General features: G+C 40.2%; 1 protein-coding gene across 1 annotated transcript in view; it reads right to left on the bottom strand.

Moving 5' to 3' along the window:
* PREX2 (phosphatidylinositol-3,4,5-trisphosphate dependent Rac exchange factor 2) overlaps positions 1-18,853 on the bottom strand; it is a 119,722-nt gene that overhangs the window by 14,479 nt on the left and 86,390 nt on the right. The window contains exons 31-36 of the mRNA XM_081952422.1: positions 18,075-18,203; positions 13,416-13,457; positions 11,932-12,149; positions 3,490-3,592; positions 2,066-2,209; positions 783-897 (exon numbers count right to left, since the gene is read on the bottom strand). Coding sequence (XP_081808548.1) covers positions 783-897; positions 2,066-2,209; positions 3,490-3,592; positions 11,932-12,149; positions 13,416-13,457; positions 18,075-18,203 — 751 coding nt within the window. The remainder of the gene's footprint in view (positions 1-782; positions 898-2,065; positions 2,210-3,489; positions 3,593-11,931; positions 12,150-13,415; positions 13,458-18,074; positions 18,204-18,853) is intronic.

Here is an 18,853-nt window from a genome sequence, read left to right as displayed (position 1 = left end):
AAATATAACAAAAGAGTGGTGCATGAATGACATTACAGCTGTTGCTAACTCAACAATATAGAATAATGCTTTTGTTGCTAAGAGAGAATAATGTAAGATAATATACTGTTCTGATATATTGTGGTATTGAAATAAATTTACTGTTATTTGTCTTTAAACCGCCTAAGAAATAAAGAGTAAATTGGAAGGAAAGGTGAAATACAAATTTTCCTTCTAAGTTGAACATCTATTTTAATTTGTGAGAAAAATATGAATTACTGTTTTTTAAAATCACATTACTAAGTTAATGAGAAATTCACCACATTAAAAACTCATCAGCAACGTAAATAAGTTATCATGTTCATAGCAGATGATTTGGTATTATATGCCCATCAGTCTTTTTTACATAACTAGTAAGACTTAGATTCATTCCCATATCTTTAAAAGAGGCAGTTATACAACAAAATTATCTTGATATATTTGAAGGTTCAGAGTACTGGAAAAAATCAAATTGTGGCAGTGAAATAATAAAACAAAAGCCATAGTACAGGTTCTCATGTGAAGTACCAAAACATGCATGTAAAGTTGTCTGAATAGGCTATAGGGATTATATTGGAAATTATATGTATGTTCAGATGTTTGTCTGTATTTTCTATATTAACTAGACTGATTTCAGATTGGAAAAAAGAAAAATCTGAATGTGTTTGCACACTATGATCCACAAAAGCAGGACTTTTGCCCGGATTATTTTAGCATCGTGACCCAAGTTTGTGCTTAGACATAACAAATAGCTATTTACTCACCTGAGTTTTTGGTTATACTGTTTCACTTTTTCCAATGAAGCTGCATTAATCTGGGCTTGAAATTCTTCTACTGATACATTGTCTCTATAATAATATCCTTCCATACTTTCCAAGGCTATAAAAGAATGCAAAGGAAACAAAACAGATTCATATCAATCTGTGCCATTGATTTATTTTTTCCAGTTTTCCTTTGTATCTATAGATACTGTAATTCTCAAGATATGATATTGATTTTCTGCGCTGAAACAAGCACACATAGGACTGAAATGTACATGGTCATATTACCTAAAATAAAATCATTCCTGAAGGAAATATTTTCTCTTAAGTAGAAAGATATCAGAAGTGTGTGCTTTTCTATACCTTTAAATTAGAGAAAGTATTCAGCCGGTTCTGACCAGTTCTGGAGAACCAATAGCGGAAATTTTGAGTAGTTCGGAGAACCAGCAAATACCACCTCTGACTGGCCCTACCCCCATCTATTCTCTGCCTCCCAAGTCCCAGCTGATCGGGAGAAAATGGGAATTTTGTAGTATCCTTCCCCTGGAGTGGGGAGGGAATGGAGATTTACGGTATCCTTCCCCTGCCATGCCCACCAAACCATGGCCAAAGAACCGGTAGTAAAAAAAATTGAATCCCACCACTGCTTTAAATATACAGTACATGTTAAGTAAGAATGTTGTGCATTTCACTTTGCATAGAGGACATACTCATTTCTATAGGACATCCGCAAGTTAAACACATAAGATTAGACTAACCTAAAGTATCTGCAATAGCCTTTTTCAATTCAGTAACACATTTGTTCTTTATTTATTACAAGAGTTTATATTATGATTTCAGGATAAAATTCATTAAAAAAAACCATATAAACATGGTCTTTATTGGCAAAATTTGAAAACAAATTTTAAACTTTTAGATCAGTGTTTCTCAAAGCTGACAACTTTAATGAGGATGGACTTCAGCTTCCACAATTCGCCAAAAGCACATGTTTTTAAAGAGAAACATTTGTACATCTTAGTAAATTCGAATATGCAAGAAGATATCCATCTAGACAGAATTGTACAAACAAATGAATATATTAAAAATAAAGGTAGACATTAATAAGATAAGTACAATAAAATATTCAAATATGTAGAATAACATACATACATTTTATTTATGCCGGATGTGATTTTCTCCAAAATAATGCTGTATCCATGAATACTTCAGAATGCCAGTAACTGTGTATTATTTTTACTATAACTTTTAAAAACTGTTAAGAATAGGTGAACTTTTAAATATTTTACCTTGTGCAAATAGAACTGGGTAAAGTTTAAAACCTCCACCATTTTTCAGCCTTTGAGGAAGCTGTTCAAAATTGTAACTATCAAGATAAAAATAAATTTTCATAGCTTGCCGACTTCCTTCTGCTTGATATGTGATTGGCATATCTAAAAATAAAATAAAATAAAATAACTTTTTAGTCAAAATTATCAATCCAAAGTTTTTGGGTTTTTCTTGCAAAGATTTACAAATATTTTGAAAAAGTAAAACTAAATCAAGGATCAACCAAAATATCACAATTAATCCTTGTGATGCCATAGGATACATAGTTCACATTAAAAATCTACATTGACCCACTATCTGAATGCCAAACATTGAATCCTCTGCCGCAATGTTTGTGTAAGTAATACTAACATAAAATACTAATTTTATGTCACACTATCATCACATAGTTAATTTCCTTACCTTGTACTGTTGGCTAAAAATATGAAAATGCAGTGATAACATACTACATGGAATAATGGGGATGTTATACAGGAAGCATTAATTGATTGGGTACAAATGAAGTCCCAATGAGAATACTAAATGCGACCATTTCAATTTTTAAAACATTTATTTTTTAAAAAAATACATACTTTTTAATGTCTAAAATCCTACAAGAATTCTTGCATGTATATTAAAAGATTTCAGCCACTTTTAATTTTAACAATTTAGTGAAATTGAAATTCTCCCAATCAGGGAAAGACTTTTTCCTCTATAGTTTCTTTTGTAAATGCCATTACATTTCTAAGATAGCTTTAAGAAAAAAATGAAATCGTGACTGTATTCATACATTGTGTTCCTAGTGAGACTTGAATAAAGACTTGCTGCCCATCTTCTTTCTATTTTGTGCCTGGCTGCCTAGCCTAATAATTATATTTTCCACTCAAACTTGTACAAATGCCTACAACTATCATAAGTAACATTAAACCTACTCTCTTTGCTAGGTGCTATGAATAAAGAAATGGCATCAAGATTGAAATAAGATTGGACAGCCAGTTTGGTATACAGATAAAGGTGCTGGCTTAGAAACCAAGAGATCATGAGTTTTAGTCCTACTTTAGGCATGAAAGTTGGCTGGGTGACCTTGGGCCAATCACACACTCTCAGTCCAACAGGCCAATCGCTCTCTCTCAGTCAAACTCATCTCACAGGTTTCTTGTTGTGGGGAGAAAAAAGGAGGAGGAAGGATTTGCATCTTGAGTTACTTATGAAGCAAGAAAGGTGGGATAAATATTGTATACCATCCTTATTACCTTTCTCCTCAAAATGGTTAAAAGTTGAAAATTTTGAATATACATAAGGATGTGAAGATGTTTACTACAAACAAATGTGACACAAATGAAAATATATAGTTATATATCCTCTTAATATTTTACAACAAATATTGAAAGGGGACAATACTCACTTGCTACTAAAGGTTCCTGTTCAGAATGTTTAAAATAAAATGTAACTTTCTCCAAGTCAAATAATGCAATCAATGTGTCTTCTAGCATAGCTTGTTCATCAGTCTGCAAATATATACATATAGACAGAATGTAGTAATCATGCTAGATTGATTATTATAAACATTAACTGCAGATGGTCATATCCTCTTTCACTGAAGCAATAAACTGACTCATCAGTAAATTAATACGGATTGACTTCTACTGAATTTTACTCCATCTTCTGTTGTCAAATTATTAGCAACAATGTATACAGAACCAAAAGTTAATTACTGTGTTGGCTGTATAATTTAATTACACAGAATTGTTCAAGTAAGTGAGCATATTTAAAATGTGTTACTACAAACCAAGCTACTTACACTGTCTTTTGTTACAATATACACTGAATACACTGAATAGAAAACGAACACTCTGAAAAGAAAGTGAAGTTTTGTATTAGTGTGGCTTCTAAAATAATTTGTAGTTTTCTCATGTTACTAACAAAGAAAACATTGACACACTGTGTTTCCCCGAAAATAAGAACAGGGTCTTATTTTCCTTTGCCCCACGAAATATGGCTTTGGATTTATTATGGGGGAGGGCTTATTGTTTTGGGGTTGCCGAAGAGCCGGGGTGAAGCAACCATGAGGTAACCATACTCACGGGCAGCTGCCCAGCAAACCCCCTCTCCAGCCGGGCAGAGCACCATTCACCGCCCGGCTGGAGAGGGGGGTTGCGCGAGTGCCTGTTCTGCCCCCAGCAAGCATGCCTCCCAGCCTCACCATGCCCTGGCCCAGCCTCCCCGGCGCTCCAAGCATAACTTCTTCTCCGGCTTCCAAACTCCAAAACTCGGCTGCCGAGTCTTCCAGCAGCGCCGCTCTAGGAGTGCGGTCTATGGTTGTGGGCCAGCTGCCGGACAGAGAGTCTTCCAGCAGCCAGCCCACAACCATAGAGCGCACTCCAAGAGCGGCCGCTGCTGGAAGACTCGGGAGCCGAGTTTTCGAGTTTGGAACTGGAGAAAATGTTATGCTCGGAGCGCCGCAGCAGCGCCCTGCACGGAGAGCTGGGCCAGGGCATGGTGAGGCTGGGAGGCATGCTTGCTGGGGGCGGAACAGGCACTCACACAACTCCCCTCTCCAGCCGGGCAGAGCTCCATGCACTGACCTAGGGTATCCCTAATGTGGCAAGCCGTGGGAACTGGGGGGCGGGCAGAGCACCACGTGGCTTGGCGCCTTAGGGATACCCCCTAGGTCAGTGAATGGCACTCTGCCCGGATGGAGAGGGGGTTTGCCAGGTGGCTGCTCGTGAGCATGGTCACCTCATGGCTGCTTCTCCCCTGAGGCTGTGCCTGGCTCTTCAGGAGCCCGCTCACAAGGCAGAACACCACTCTCCAACCTAGCGGCATCCCGAAGGCACCAAGCATCGTGAGCATCTTCCCTCCCCCGATTCCCGCGGCTTAGTGCCTTCGGGATACCGCTAGGTAAGTGAGCGGTGCTCTGCCTGGCCGGAGGGGGGGTTGTCCAGGGGGCTTATTTTCGGGAGTGGGCTTATATTTTTGCCCACACGAAAAATGTGGCAAGGCGGAGTTCCGGTTCCGCCGGCGGCGGCGACGGGCAGCTCCTTGCCCGCTCCGGCTCCCCGGTGGGCTTCCCCACTCCTTGGGGGGCACAAGACACCCCGCAGAGGGGTCCTGCCGGAGGGGCGGCATCGCGGAGGACTCCTGCAGCGGCGGCGGCCGGCGGGAGGTCTCTCGCGCGCCCAAGGCACCGGGGAGCAAGCTCGGAGGGCGCTTTGCGTTTCTGCGCCTCGCGCCTCGCTATAAGCCAACTGGAGAATGCAACAATAGAAGGAAGCAGCTGCAGTGCGGTGAGGTTGCTTCTCTCTTCATTCCCTATTCTGCATGAAGAATTTCAGCTTTTTAAAATAACTTTCGGAGCATTTTGGAGGCGCGGCTGGAGGGAGGGGTTTCCCCCCCCCCTTGGACAAGCGGCGAGGAACAATTTTGCTCTCCGCCCCCGGGGGAGGAGGAGGGGGGAGAGCCAACGAATGAAGCCTCACCCAGGCTGAGATGATTTTCTTTTCAATTTAACTCTACATATTACTGTGATTTGAGGACTTTTGGAACTTTTTAAAACTTTGTTATGCCTCTGTGCCCAAAACTGGCAGGGCAAGATGACACACTTCCTTTGTCTTTATGAACTGTGAAACCTGACTCCACCTTTAAAATTCAGGCTTCCGGTCTTTGTCTCCGTGTCTCCCAGAGGAATCTCTTGTGGATTGGTATTTTTTTAAACTTTCTAGGGGATACTTTCTATCTATTGCCAGACTTATTAGAGAGATTCTCTTCTGCCTGGTTCTTCTGCTCCCGGAACTCGCCTGGCTACCCTTCTTTTCTAACTGTTTATCTTATATATGGACTGAACTTCTAACGTTATAAAGGATGGCATCCAAAAGACCACCTCCTGGAAAACCTGGCTTTGCCACTTCTGCTCCAACATCCGTAACATCCAGTCCAGCCACACAGTCAAAGATAACAGAACTGATGCAACCTAAGACTACAGAGATGGACTTTCAACAAATGCTTCAACAAATCTTACAGGGCCAGGAGGAAATCAAGAAACAGCTAAGGGAAATGAAAGATGAAATTAAAGAAAATCAAGCCCAAATATATAAGAACTCACAAAGACTGAATCTTGTGGAAGGGGGGGTGGAGGAGGTGAGGGGGGGGGGTAGAAGCTGTGCAGAAAGGGAACAAAGATCTTGACATCCAACAGATGAAAATAGAATTTGAGAGAATGTCCTATTACCTTAGATTTCAAAATGTTATAGAAGAAGATGGGGAAAACATAAGGGACATCATGACAAACATCCTGGCTGACTACACACACAAAGAAAAACAACAGATGGGGTGGGATATAGACCTGGTTTATAGAGTGAACTCAGCTTATGCTAGAACACACAATGTAGCCAGGGAGGTTCACATTAAATTTCTTAGAAAAAGCACAAGAGATGAAATTCTGGGTGTACAAAGGGGGCAAGCATTGACATACCATGATATGGAGATAACCATTCTGAAGCAGATCCCTAAGAAGATTAGAGAAAAAAGGAAGAATTATTCGCAATTAGCGAATAAATTATACCAGAAAGGGGTGTGGTTTAGATGGTTGATGCCTGAAGGTATGCTGATATTCTGGGAGGAGGCAAGAATCAGAATCAATTCACCCATAGAGGCGCAGGCCTTTATGGAAAAAAACAAAACACTCCTAGAAAAAACACGAGACACTACAACGGACACGCAGGACACGGGAGGGGCCAGAGCTCTGCCAGTGGAGGGAGATGGGGCAATAGCAAGAAGACTCAGATCACAAAAATAAATAAGAAAATCATATTATTATAAACTGACCGAAAGTGATAATGGAATTATATCTGGATTTTATACTGTAATGTCTAATCTGATTGAATTTAGTAATAGAACTAATATGCTGATTGTAATCAATTATATACCAATGCATTATATATAAATGTATACTATGAGTATGGAGGGAGGGGCGCCTTTCACATTTTGCAACTGCCAAAATTTGTATACCTGTCCATTTACCCTTTTCCCTATAAATGTTGAAAAACCAATAAAAATTTTATTATAAAAAAAAAATGTGGCAAGGCGTTAGTTTCAGGACAGGTCGTATTTTCGAGGAAACACAGTAGAACTATAGAGTATTAGAAGGAAATTTACAGAACTTAGAAGGAAAAAAATCAAGGAATTTTCTCATCAGTCAAATACAAAATAATGTAGATGTATCACAACTTCCAGAGACATCGGTAAGCTATTAAAGGTCAACCACCTTTCATAAACCTAATGTCATCCAGTGTACTGTATAAACAACACTTAGAATTCTCAGCCAGTGTTTATTTAGAAATTTTGGAAAATATAGTGCAATATACATGTATAGCACAAAGTTGGGAAAGGCTGCAACTTTTTGATCCAGAAATCTCAGATTTGTTGGCTTAATGGACATATCTGTACTACAGGGATTCAATTTTTTTTACTACCAGTTCTGTGGGGCGTGGCTTGGTCGGCTGCGGGTAGGCGGAGGCGGAACCGGAAAGTTCCAGATGGTTCCGCCCCAGGCGCCTGATGGAACCTGATAGGTTCCAGACGGAGCTTGGGCCACCTCCTGTAACCTTGACCCGCCCCCGGGTAGAGGACCTGGTAGTTGCGTGGAATAATGCAACTACCGGGGCCTTGAACCGGGTGGCGCCTTTGCGGCCTCTCCGGCGGCAACGATCCACCCTAGCCCCTTGGTTTACCGAGGAGCTAAGGGTGATGAAGTGCCGCAAGAGACGTCTAGAGAGTCGTTGGAGATCCTCTCGCTCCGAATTTGATCGAACACAGGCCCATTTAAGGACGTACCTTGTGGCATTGAGAGTGGCCAAACGCCAATATTGTGCCACTCTCATTGCATCCGCGGAGAACCGCCCTGCCGCCCTGTTTCGGGTGTCCCGCTCCCTCTTGTTTCAGAGGCCGCGGGAGGCCCCCCTACAGGGCAGGGCAGAGGAATTTGGTAAATATCTGCAGGATAAAATCGCTCAAATCCGGAAGGATTGGGTTCCCGTCAGTGATCCAATGGAGACGTCCATGGCGAGTCTTGAGGTATCGATCTGGGAGGAGTTTGACTTGGTTGCCATCGAGGATTTGGACAGATTGCGTGGACGACTGCGACCCACCACATGTTTATTGGACCCGTGCCCCTCCTGGCTTGTACTGGCATCTTGGGAGGTTACACGAGACTGGCTCCTGGGCCTAGTGAATGCTTCGCTGAGCGAGGGGTCTCTCCCGGCCGCCTTGAAAGAGGCGGTGGTGAGACCCTTGCTCAAGAAGCCTTCCCTGGACCCTTTAGAGCTGGCCAATTATCGTCCTGTCTCCAACCTTCCCTTTTTGGCGAAGGTTGTAGAGAGTGTGGTGGCCTACCAGTTTCCACGACATCTGGAGGAAAATGATTATCTAGACCCGCACCAGTCCGGCTTCCGCCCCGGTCACAGCACGGAGACGGCCTTGGTCGCGTTGGTGGATGATCTCTGGAGGGCCAGAGACAGAGGTTGTTCCTCTATCCTGGTCCTATTAGACCTCTCGGCGGCTTTTGATACCATCGACCATGGTATCCTGCTGCGCCGGCTGGAGGGGCTGGGGGTCCGGGGCACCGTTTTGCGGTGGTTCGGCTCCTACCTTTCTGACCGGACGCAGCGTGTGTTGGCAGGAGAAGAGAGGTCGACCCTACGCCCCCTTACTTGTGGGGTGCCACAGGGGTCGGTCCTCTCGCCACTCCTCTTCAACACATATATGAAGCCGCTGGGTGAGATCATCCGTGGTTTCGGGGTGGGATACCATCTGTACGCTGATGATACTCAGCTGTACTTTTCCACCCCGAACCACCCCAACGAGGCCATCGAAGTGATGTCCCGGTGTGTGGAAGCCGTACAGATCTGGATGGATGACAACCGACTCAAGCTCAACCCCTCCAAGACGGAGTGGCTGTGGGTACCAGCTCCCCGGTTCAGCCAATTAATTCCATCATTGGCCATTGGGGGCATTGAACTTGCCCCCGTGGAGCGGGCGCGCAATTTGGGCGTCCTCCTGGATGCCCGGCTGTCCATGGATGACCATGTGACAGCCGTGGCAAGGGGGGCGTTCCACCAGGTTCGCCTGGTGCGTCAATTGCGCCCCCTACTGGACCGGGACGCCTTACGCACAGTCACTCATGCGCTGGTGACGTCTCGCTTGGACTACTGTAACGCTCTCTACATGGGGCTTCCCTTGAAATGCACCCGGAGGCTACAGTTGGTCCAGAACGCAGCTGCGCGGGTAATTATGGGGAGTACTAGGTACTCCCATGTGACACCGTTCCTGCGCGAGCTGCACTGGCTTCCTGTGGTCTATCGGGTGCGTTTCAAGGTTTTGATAATAATCTTTAAAGCGCTCCATGGCTCAGGACCTAGTTACTTGCGGGATCGTATTCTGCCCCATACATCCCTGCGACCAATCCGCTCGCACAGAGAGGGCCTCCTCCAGGTGCCGTCCACAAGACAGTGTCGGGGGGCGGCGCCTAGGAGTAGAGCCTTCTCTGTGGCGGGCCCAGCCCTGTGGAATGACCTCCCTCCGGATATTAGGAATACCTCTGACCTCCGCTCCTTTCGTATTAAGCTTAAGACCCACCTATTCCAAGCAGCTGGCCTGGCTCAACTTTGATCTAACCATATCGCTCCTGACGGGCTTTTACTGGGTATTTTAATTATATTTAATTATCTAGGGGTTTTTAAATATTGTATTTTAATTGTTTTATTTATCAGCCGACCTCCTCCTTGTGTATGTCTCGGTATATGTCTCTGTTATATGTTTGTTTTGTCCATATTTATTTCATATGTTTCATTGTACGCCACCCCGAGTCCTTCGGGAGAGGGTGCGGCTAAGAAATAAATATTTATTATTATTATTATTATTATTATTATTATTATTATTATTATTATTATTATTATTATTATTATTATTATTATTATTATTATTATTATGTGGCTTAGTGGGCATGGTTTGATGGGTGTGGCAGGGGAAGGATACTGTAAAATCTCCATTCCCTCTCTACTCCAGGGTTACTGCAAAATCCCCATTGCCTCCCAATCAGCTGGGATTTAGGAGGCAGAGAATAGATGGGGCCAGGGCCAGTCAGAGGTGGTATTTACCGGTTCTCCGAACTACTCAAAATTTCTGCTACCAGTTCTCCAGAACTGGTCAGAACCTGCTGAATACCACCTCTGTGCTACAGTCCCCATCTTATGAAATATTTTCCCCTTGGGGATTAGAATCGCTCCAACTCAGTGGACTTTATTGCAAGGCTATAAAAACCTGGCTATTTACATTGCATAGAATTTTAATTGTTCTTCAAGTAAATGAGCATATTTAAAATTTGTTACTGAAAACCAAGCTTAAGTGCTTACCCTGGCTTTGTAATTTATGATATTTAGTATATTGAAAAGAAAATGAAGTTCTGTATTGTGGCTTTTACCGCATAAAATCTCTTCAAGATTTACCTGTCTACATCCCAGGCCCAGTTTATTCTTGGATTTTTTTCCTTTCTGTACAAGAATACATTTCTAAACAAACAACTAGGCCCGTGATGGCGAACCTATGGCACATGTGCCAGAAGTGGCACACTCTGTGGCCATACATGCTGGAAACCCAAAGACTAGGTGGCCGGCATGTACAATTTTCAATAGCATTAACAACTACAATATAATATGTCCATTCCAGAAAGAATCTCTATGAGAACTAGGCTACACTCAATTTAATGACTAAGCTGTACCACCACTTTCATTGAGTACTTAAGTGAAACAAAGCACCATATTTTTCGGAGTATAAGACGCATTTGTTTTTGAAGAGGCAATTTTTTAAAAAAAGTTTTTGCATTCTGCAAAGCTCTCAAAAATGGCCCATTTTTGTTTTTTTTTTCTAAAACAAAAGGCATGCATAGCCTTTAGGAGGCTTATAGAGTGCATCGGGGGGGGGGGGTGAGCAAAAAATGACGTTTTCCGCTCATTTTGCCCTTCCGTGCTCCCAGGACCATTCTGGAAGCCTCCTAAAGGCTATGCACGGTCATTTTGGTGAAGAGGGCGGGGTTTCAGGAGGCCAAAAATGCTGCATTCAGTGTATAAGATGCACCCAGATTTTCACCCTCTTTTTTGAGGGAAAAAGGTGCATCTTATACTCCAAAAAATAAAGTATATTCAATCAAATGGATCCTGCTATCACAGGTTACAAGACGTCCTGACGAAAATTGAACTGAAGCCAATCACATATAAGGGAAAAGAAATAGTATTTTCACACGAGTGAGGGCTTAAGGATTGTAGTTAATGGTACTATAGAGCCAGAAATGCTATGTCTAATAGTCTCAAACTTTTCCCCGTTCCGGCTTCAAAATTAAGAAAATGGTCATAATTAGAAGCAACAAAAAGATCTAAAAGGCTAGAAGTAATTTTGGATATTAATATGAACTAATTGGTTCTTTTACTTTGGCACATTATAGATTGTCACACATTCCACCAGATGTTCAGACTGGATCTGGCATTTTTATCCACCTATCGAGATCTTCCCAAGAGCCTAGGATAATGTCAATGTTTGATGGTGTTAAGCGATATCATTGAAGGATTATTATTAGTATTTGTTAAATTTATTTGCCACCTAGGTCACTGTGGAGGCTTCCTGATACAGTTGACCTATTGGTTTGATTTACCAAATCTTTAGAATAATATAGAATGTTATCTGTCAGCATTCAACAGCATTTTGGAAAAATTGCTCTTTTACAAAATTTTATTTCAGGTTCTGTTCAGGATAATAAAGAATTGGTCAATATTATATAGACATTCATAGGATTTCTCACCAGGTTTGGTGACAGCAGTGACTGGAAGTAAAGGAGAACACCTGCAGTAGATATCTGTTCCAACCATCTCCTACTGGCCTCTTCTGTTTCCATTTCACACTCCTTGCCATTGCCAAACATATGATTTAAGGCAGCCATTAATTGCTCTGAAAATGCACAAACTGTAGCAACTAGAGACTGGCAGAAGACCATGTCTCTCCTGAGCTGTATCTCACTATCTGAAAAGAGAATAATTAGAAAAATATGTGAAAAATCATCTAAATTGATGAAAAAGTAAGCTTAATCCTAAGCACTGATCTTGTTTTCTGGGAACAAAAATTGCTATTAAACACCAAATAATATAGGTTCTTTTGATTGCACCGGCTGATGAAAGAAATATCATGCTATAGAGTAAGCTTGTAGACTACAGGTACATCATAAAGCAATGTAATTATTAAATTATTCTATCTTAGTACACATCTAAATCTCAAAAACACTATTTGCTGTGGAATCTTGTTTAATTTAAATATGTATGCTATAATACTTTTTTATTCTGCATGTACATCTAACACATATACACAAGTTAGCCTACTGCCTTCTGTGTTATAAATTATCAGTTACATATTTATATCACAATCTTATGCGTGCTTGTTCAGAAAGTCCAATAAGATTCATGGGTCTTTCTCGTTCATGTATCTATAGAGGAAGTCCTTGATAACAATCACTCATTCAGCAACTGTTCAGAGTTATGATGGTGCTGAATAAAGGGGGCTTATGATGATGTTTCTACATAGTTGTAGCTGTCATCACATCCCCACAGCACATGACCACAATTCAGCTGCTTGGCAACTGGTTCACAATAGCTTGGTAACAATATCATATCATCCTGCAATCACATGATCACCATTTACAACCTTCACTGTCAGCTTTTGACAAACAAAATCAATAGGGAAGCCAGAAGAAATGTTGACTATGTGACATTCTTCCTTAATGACAAAGAATGATTTGCTTAACAATGGCAACTAGAAGTGCTGGTATTTCTGTCAGTAAGTAGCGCAGCCACATGTCATCACACTTTATGACTGATTCAGTTAGCGGTATACATTCTGGTTTCCATTGTCACTGTTAAATAAAGAGCACCTGTAAATGGATTTATGTGAAAGAACTTCCAGGTCATATTTATCATCTGTTCCTCAAAAATAAGTTGTAAGTCCAGAAGGTGTAACATTATCCAGATCAGTTTAATTTCAATTACTAAATATTGAACTATTTTAACTTACTTACTTAAGTACCAATAAAAAGAATACTTGTAGCTCAGAGTTGAACTGTGGGATTCTTGGTGATCTCTGACCTGGGTTGTTTTCCTACAGATGTTTCATTATCAACCCACATACTCATGATGTACTTAGTTTGGTAATGAAACATCTGCAAGAAAACAATCAAGCTCAAGGAGCACAAATGAAGACATTTACAAAAGTTGATCAACAGCTTTAAATAAAGATTACCTGTATATTCAAGAAGTGCCAGAAGGACTCTTGCTTTTACCTCTGGAAAAAGAAAAATAGAAGAACCTGAAGAGACAAAATCATGTTTGGCACTCAGGCCAAGGATGGATTGTCCCTTTCTATTCAACCTTAAATTTCTATTATTAAGTAATATGCCTTTCAATCAATAGGCAGAGGAACAACAAGTATCTTTATATCTTTCTATTCAATCAAAATGACATGGTTATCAATGAAATACAAAGACTATTACATATAGGTATAATATTTATACAATCTAAATAAAAATCAGAGAAACCTTAAGTCCAGTAACATTATCAACAGCTTTGCCATCAAACACCATTTATTATTTCAGGAATAACTAGCTATAGTACATGAATAAATATTTAATCATATATGCCAATATGGCACATAGACTGAGAAAATAGACTTAAGGACATAGCAAAACTGTTCAATGAAGGCTGGAATTTACCATTAATGTATTAAAAAAATTGCTGTAACAATAAAAAGTGTTCTCAGGCTAGAAGGAGAGACCTTGAGAGAGTTTGAAGCACTTATTCAAAACCAAGATCACCTATTGTCATATGTACAAATTATTATTAAAATATGAAAAGGTGATAAATCAAAAGTTGTACGAAGTGAATGCAAAAGTTCAAAGAAATAATCATAGTATAACAATGGGAAGAGCTATGAAAGACGTCAATAAAATGTATTTCAAGTTATAATTTAAGGGAATATGGGTATAAAATGTTTTACAGATGGCATATACAGTAACTTCATCAATAATTACCAAGATAGACAAATAAGGCAAAAAAAAATGTTGGAAGTGCTACAACAAATAACATTTTATTATTTATAGTGATCATGTAAAAAAAATTCAAAAGTACTACAAATAAATACTTCAAAATATTTGGAAAATTTTAAAATTAAAATTGAACTGAAATCACAAGCTTATATATTACGTACTATTCCAAAAAACATAAATGAAAAATACCACACTAAATATATGAGGTAGATGCTAAAAGCTGCAAGAACAAATTTGGTAGAATACTGTAAAAGAGAAACTACATCAAAAAAAGGGATTAAGGATGATTCCTTCTTGGTTTGCCAAAAGATGTTACTGGAATGGAAAGGGTCCAGATGGATTGTGGAACAGAGGAGATTGCCACTATGGAAACTAGGAACTGGAGCTGTATGATGCAAGATCAGGGAAAAGATACCATGAAGATATATGAGGTAGTGGGCTCCTGGAAAAGAATGGTGGGCTGAAGATGGCTCCGCATGATACAAGGACAATGATTACAGTTAAGTACAGGGAGCAGCTGAGTAGATCAGTTCCTTCAACTCTCTCTGCACAAAGAGTGTGTAAGGTTCCCACAATTTGCACTCTACATGGTTATATCTTAGCAAAGTAATAGTCTCCAGAAGGTTGGAGAACTGGAACCTGAGAAAGATTTCCATACTTGCTTCAGCCATAATTTTCACCTTTCCTTTACTAATCACTTTAGGAAATTGTCTTATTAATTGTTTAAAAGAAATTAAATCCCTTCAAAATGACAAGTCTGGAAATGCTGGGTGAGTTTTTTGATCCTTGATATAAGAAAATGAAGCCTTATCTTTATAACTTTTTAGAATTTAAAATCAACAACAAAAAACATGACCAGGTTTTCACTATAGAAAGTTTTTGATGAACTAAGGCAGGGGTCCCCAACCCCCATGCTGCAGCCCACTATTGGGCCATAACCTATTCACAACTGGGTCACGGGCTGGCACACATGTGCACATGTATGTGCAACCCAACTCGTGTCAGAGGCATGTCAGCATGCATGTGTATAGTTCAACTTGTAGTCAACCAGTGTGTGCATCCGCACACACTGACCCACACAAGTTGAGCTGCGCATGTGCATGTGCCAGCCTGCCAGCCTGCCACCCACACACCCAGTTCCCCTCTGCCCCCTATCCAGGCCACCAATCTGCAAAGGCTCAGAAAAAAATGGAATATTTGATTTTGAATATGACTTGGAAATTAATTTTAAAAAATAAATGCACATCAGAGACGTAACAAGACAGGCAACTTATAATGATGTTCAAAGGAACTTTTGAGGAATTGCATCAGGACTTTGAATCAATAATGTCAGCTGTGCTGAGTCTTCTCAGGAACCATTTGTTCCCAGAAGAAGCTATTACAGAAAAAGTAAAAGTCTGTCTGAGAACAAAGTGAACAAGAATTTGTCCTTAGATATACAAGTGTATATATCAGATGGTGCTTTTAAGAAGGAAATAAAAATGTCAATTCCAGAAAGCTATTGGAATTATTTATTTTTGCTGGACTTACAAAAGAAGCTTTTGGAAATTCTGAAGTAATTCAAAACAAGGAATGATAATCATCTGAATGAATTAAATAGCAAGGTTGTTTTACATTTTAAAAAAAACACAATGTTGGTTTATTTGATCAGAATTCAAATGTCACTTGTATTTTATGTTCAATCCAAAAGACATGTTACGTGTATTTTGGATGGTTTTCTTTGGATTTGCTGACATCTGTCCTGAAAAAATGCTGTATTGGAGATGCTTACAATTAACAAGATGTTTAATCACTTTTGCTTGTTACTTTATGTAACCTAATATGAGAGCATTTAAATTGCCTTTGTGTTTAATGGTCCTTTTTATTTATTAAATTTATATTTATTTCACTATCCAAAGTGACTAAGTGGTTTACAATCCTCTTAAAAAGGGATTTTTGTGAGCTTGTTCTCGTTAAAGGAAAAAATATTTCACTTTTTCATATTAAATTTCAATCTCTTATTCATACTAGATTATTGGAAACACTTTATATCTTCTAAATGTGGATTTACTTATAGTTAAGAGCTGAGATATGGAATGATCAATTTTATACTTGTTAATTAATATTTTTAGGGCTCCGTTTTACTGACAACTAGATTGGAGAAGATATTACTTATTAAATTTGGCTATAGATATGAATTATGAAATGCGTTTTATATCTTTTAATTAAGAGAAGATGACTAGATAGTGAAATTGTTTATACTTGTGAAGAGGATGGAAAGTCTCTTTCTTGGTTATTTTCCTTCTATTTTTCCTTTTTTGAAACATTTATTCTCTGTTTCTATTTTTCTTTTTTAGTCTGCTCTTTTAATAAAATTTTATTTTAAAAAAGATATCTCAGGCAAATGAAACCAAGAAAAAGAATCTGAAGAAAGGAAAACACAGATTTCCGTTTCAGTTATTTCGTTAAAATCTGTTAGTACAGATTTTACTTTACAGTTAAAATTTGTTTGTGTACAAATTTAGATTTATGTTTGTGGTCTCTCTGCCTCTCTCTCTTTCTCCTCTCACCTACCCGCCCATACACATAAATGTTCTGCATTAAGATAAATCAGCTAGCAATAGACACATAAACATAAATCATATTTACACACCATTCAAAAGAGACAATTTAAAAAAAAACCTAAGAAGGAAACAAAAGGCCAGAACATAATCTCTCTAGCAGCCAACACCCAAATAAGCAGAAATTAACATGAGCAAACACTCAAGCAGAAGACAATATCCTAGTCATGAAACTTCCAAAGAAAACCATTTAAATATGAGCCAGCAGTGTGCAGCAGCTGCCAAAAAAGCCAACACAGTTCTAGGCTACATAAATAGAGGGATAGAATCAAGATCACGTGAAGTGTTAATACCACTTTATAATGCCTTGGTAAGGCCACACTTGGAATACTGCATTCAGTTCCGGTCGCCACGATGTAGAAAAGATGTGGAGACTCTAGAAAGAGTGCAGAGAAGAGCAACAAAGATGATTAGGGGACTGGAGACTAAAACATATGAAGAATGGTTGCAGGAATTGGGTATGTTTAGTTTAAGAGAAAGAAGGACTAGGGGAGACATGATAGCAGTGTTCCAATATCTCAGGGGTTGCCACAAAGAAGAGGGAGTCAAACTATTATCCAAGGCACCTGAGGGTAGCACAAGAAGCAATGGGTGGAAACTAATCAAGGAGAGAAGCAACTTAGAACTGAGGAGAAATTTCCTGACAGAACAATTAATCAGTGGAACATCTTGCCTCCAGAAGTTGTGAATGCTACAACACTGGAAGTCTTTAAGAAGATGTTGGATAGCCATCTGTCTGAAACAGTATAGGGTTTCCTGCCTAGGCAGGGGGTTGGATTAGAAGACCTCCAAGCTCCCTTCCAACTCTACTATTGTATTGTATTGTATAATACTGGGAGGGCAAGCTACTGTATACAAAGAGAGTAATTCCCCATGCTCCAGTGGTGGGTTCCGGACGGTACAGCCCGGTACGGGCGTACCGGGGAAGCTAGGAGCAGCAGAATAGTGTTTCAGTGGGCCCACCCGCTCACCCGCATTCCTTACCTCTTTTTGAGGTAAACGGGCCAATTGCACATGCACACAGCGTATGCTGCCTGCGTGACCTCACCAAGCAGCTGGGGCGTTGCAGGGCAGTCACGTGCACATGCGTGTGCAGTGTGCATGCCCGAGGTGGACGTCCGACCCCGTCACAGCATACCGGTTGCAATGGGATTCAGAACCCACCACTGCCACACTTACTTGCACTGATGATGATACTCAATTGGTTAATGAAACATTGGAACATACAATAAGAGCTACTGTAGATGAATTACTAACCTTCAACAAATTTTCGGATGCTTTGAGAAAGGTTTTGAACACTGCTGGGGAGGTTCCAAGGGTCTTGTTTAATATGAAGCCTCAGTTTCTTTGGGCAGTTCACCTTAAGTTCAATTTCTTGTTGAAATTCTAAGCAAAACCAGAATTATTAATTTTGCTACAATATTTTTACCTGATTGTAATACTTTTATAGCAATATTCCTTTCCAGTTGTACATTTGCAGAAGAATGCCATCCTAGCCTTGAAACATTGAATAGACCTTTACAAGTCTCCCTAGACTTCCATATTTAAGAGAGAATTCGGTTACACCTTGTTTTCTAAGTCAATTTTGGGTTGGGCGTTGCATTCGTGCAACCGACATAAATATAATTTATTCATACCCAAAGAAGAATTTAAGATGATCTTTCCTAAAAATAAAGAGCAGACCGAAAACAAAAATAATTTTTTCCACTGTGTCAATATAAAATTGACAATTCAGATGAACTGAATCTTGCCATTTCTCTCCATCCACAAATATTTAGGTTTGTGCATATATATCTGAATGAAAGTACCAGTACATATGTGTTGTGGCCCAGCAGGTGCTGTTGCCACTGTGACCAGACTCCGAGAGTGAGGGTCCCTACGAGTCAGCTCCAGAGGAAATGGGGGACCCTGGACAGGGTTCGGACGCTAAGCAGGGATCCGAGAGTCTGGTCGGCCACCAGGAGGCGCCTGAGGCATGGAGCAGCGGTGAGAGCCAGAGGAGGGGGGCTCCCGATGCCATGCCTTGGAGCAGCGGG

This window comes from Natrix helvetica (genome assembly GCF_964273705.1).
Source record: "Natrix helvetica genome assembly, chromosome: 4".
NCBI classification, from domain to species: domain Eukaryota; kingdom Metazoa; phylum Chordata; class Lepidosauria; order Squamata; family Natricidae; genus Natrix; species Natrix helvetica.
The sequence above is the reverse complement of the archived record's forward strand: the minus strand, read 5'-3'. Positions and strand labels throughout refer to the sequence as shown.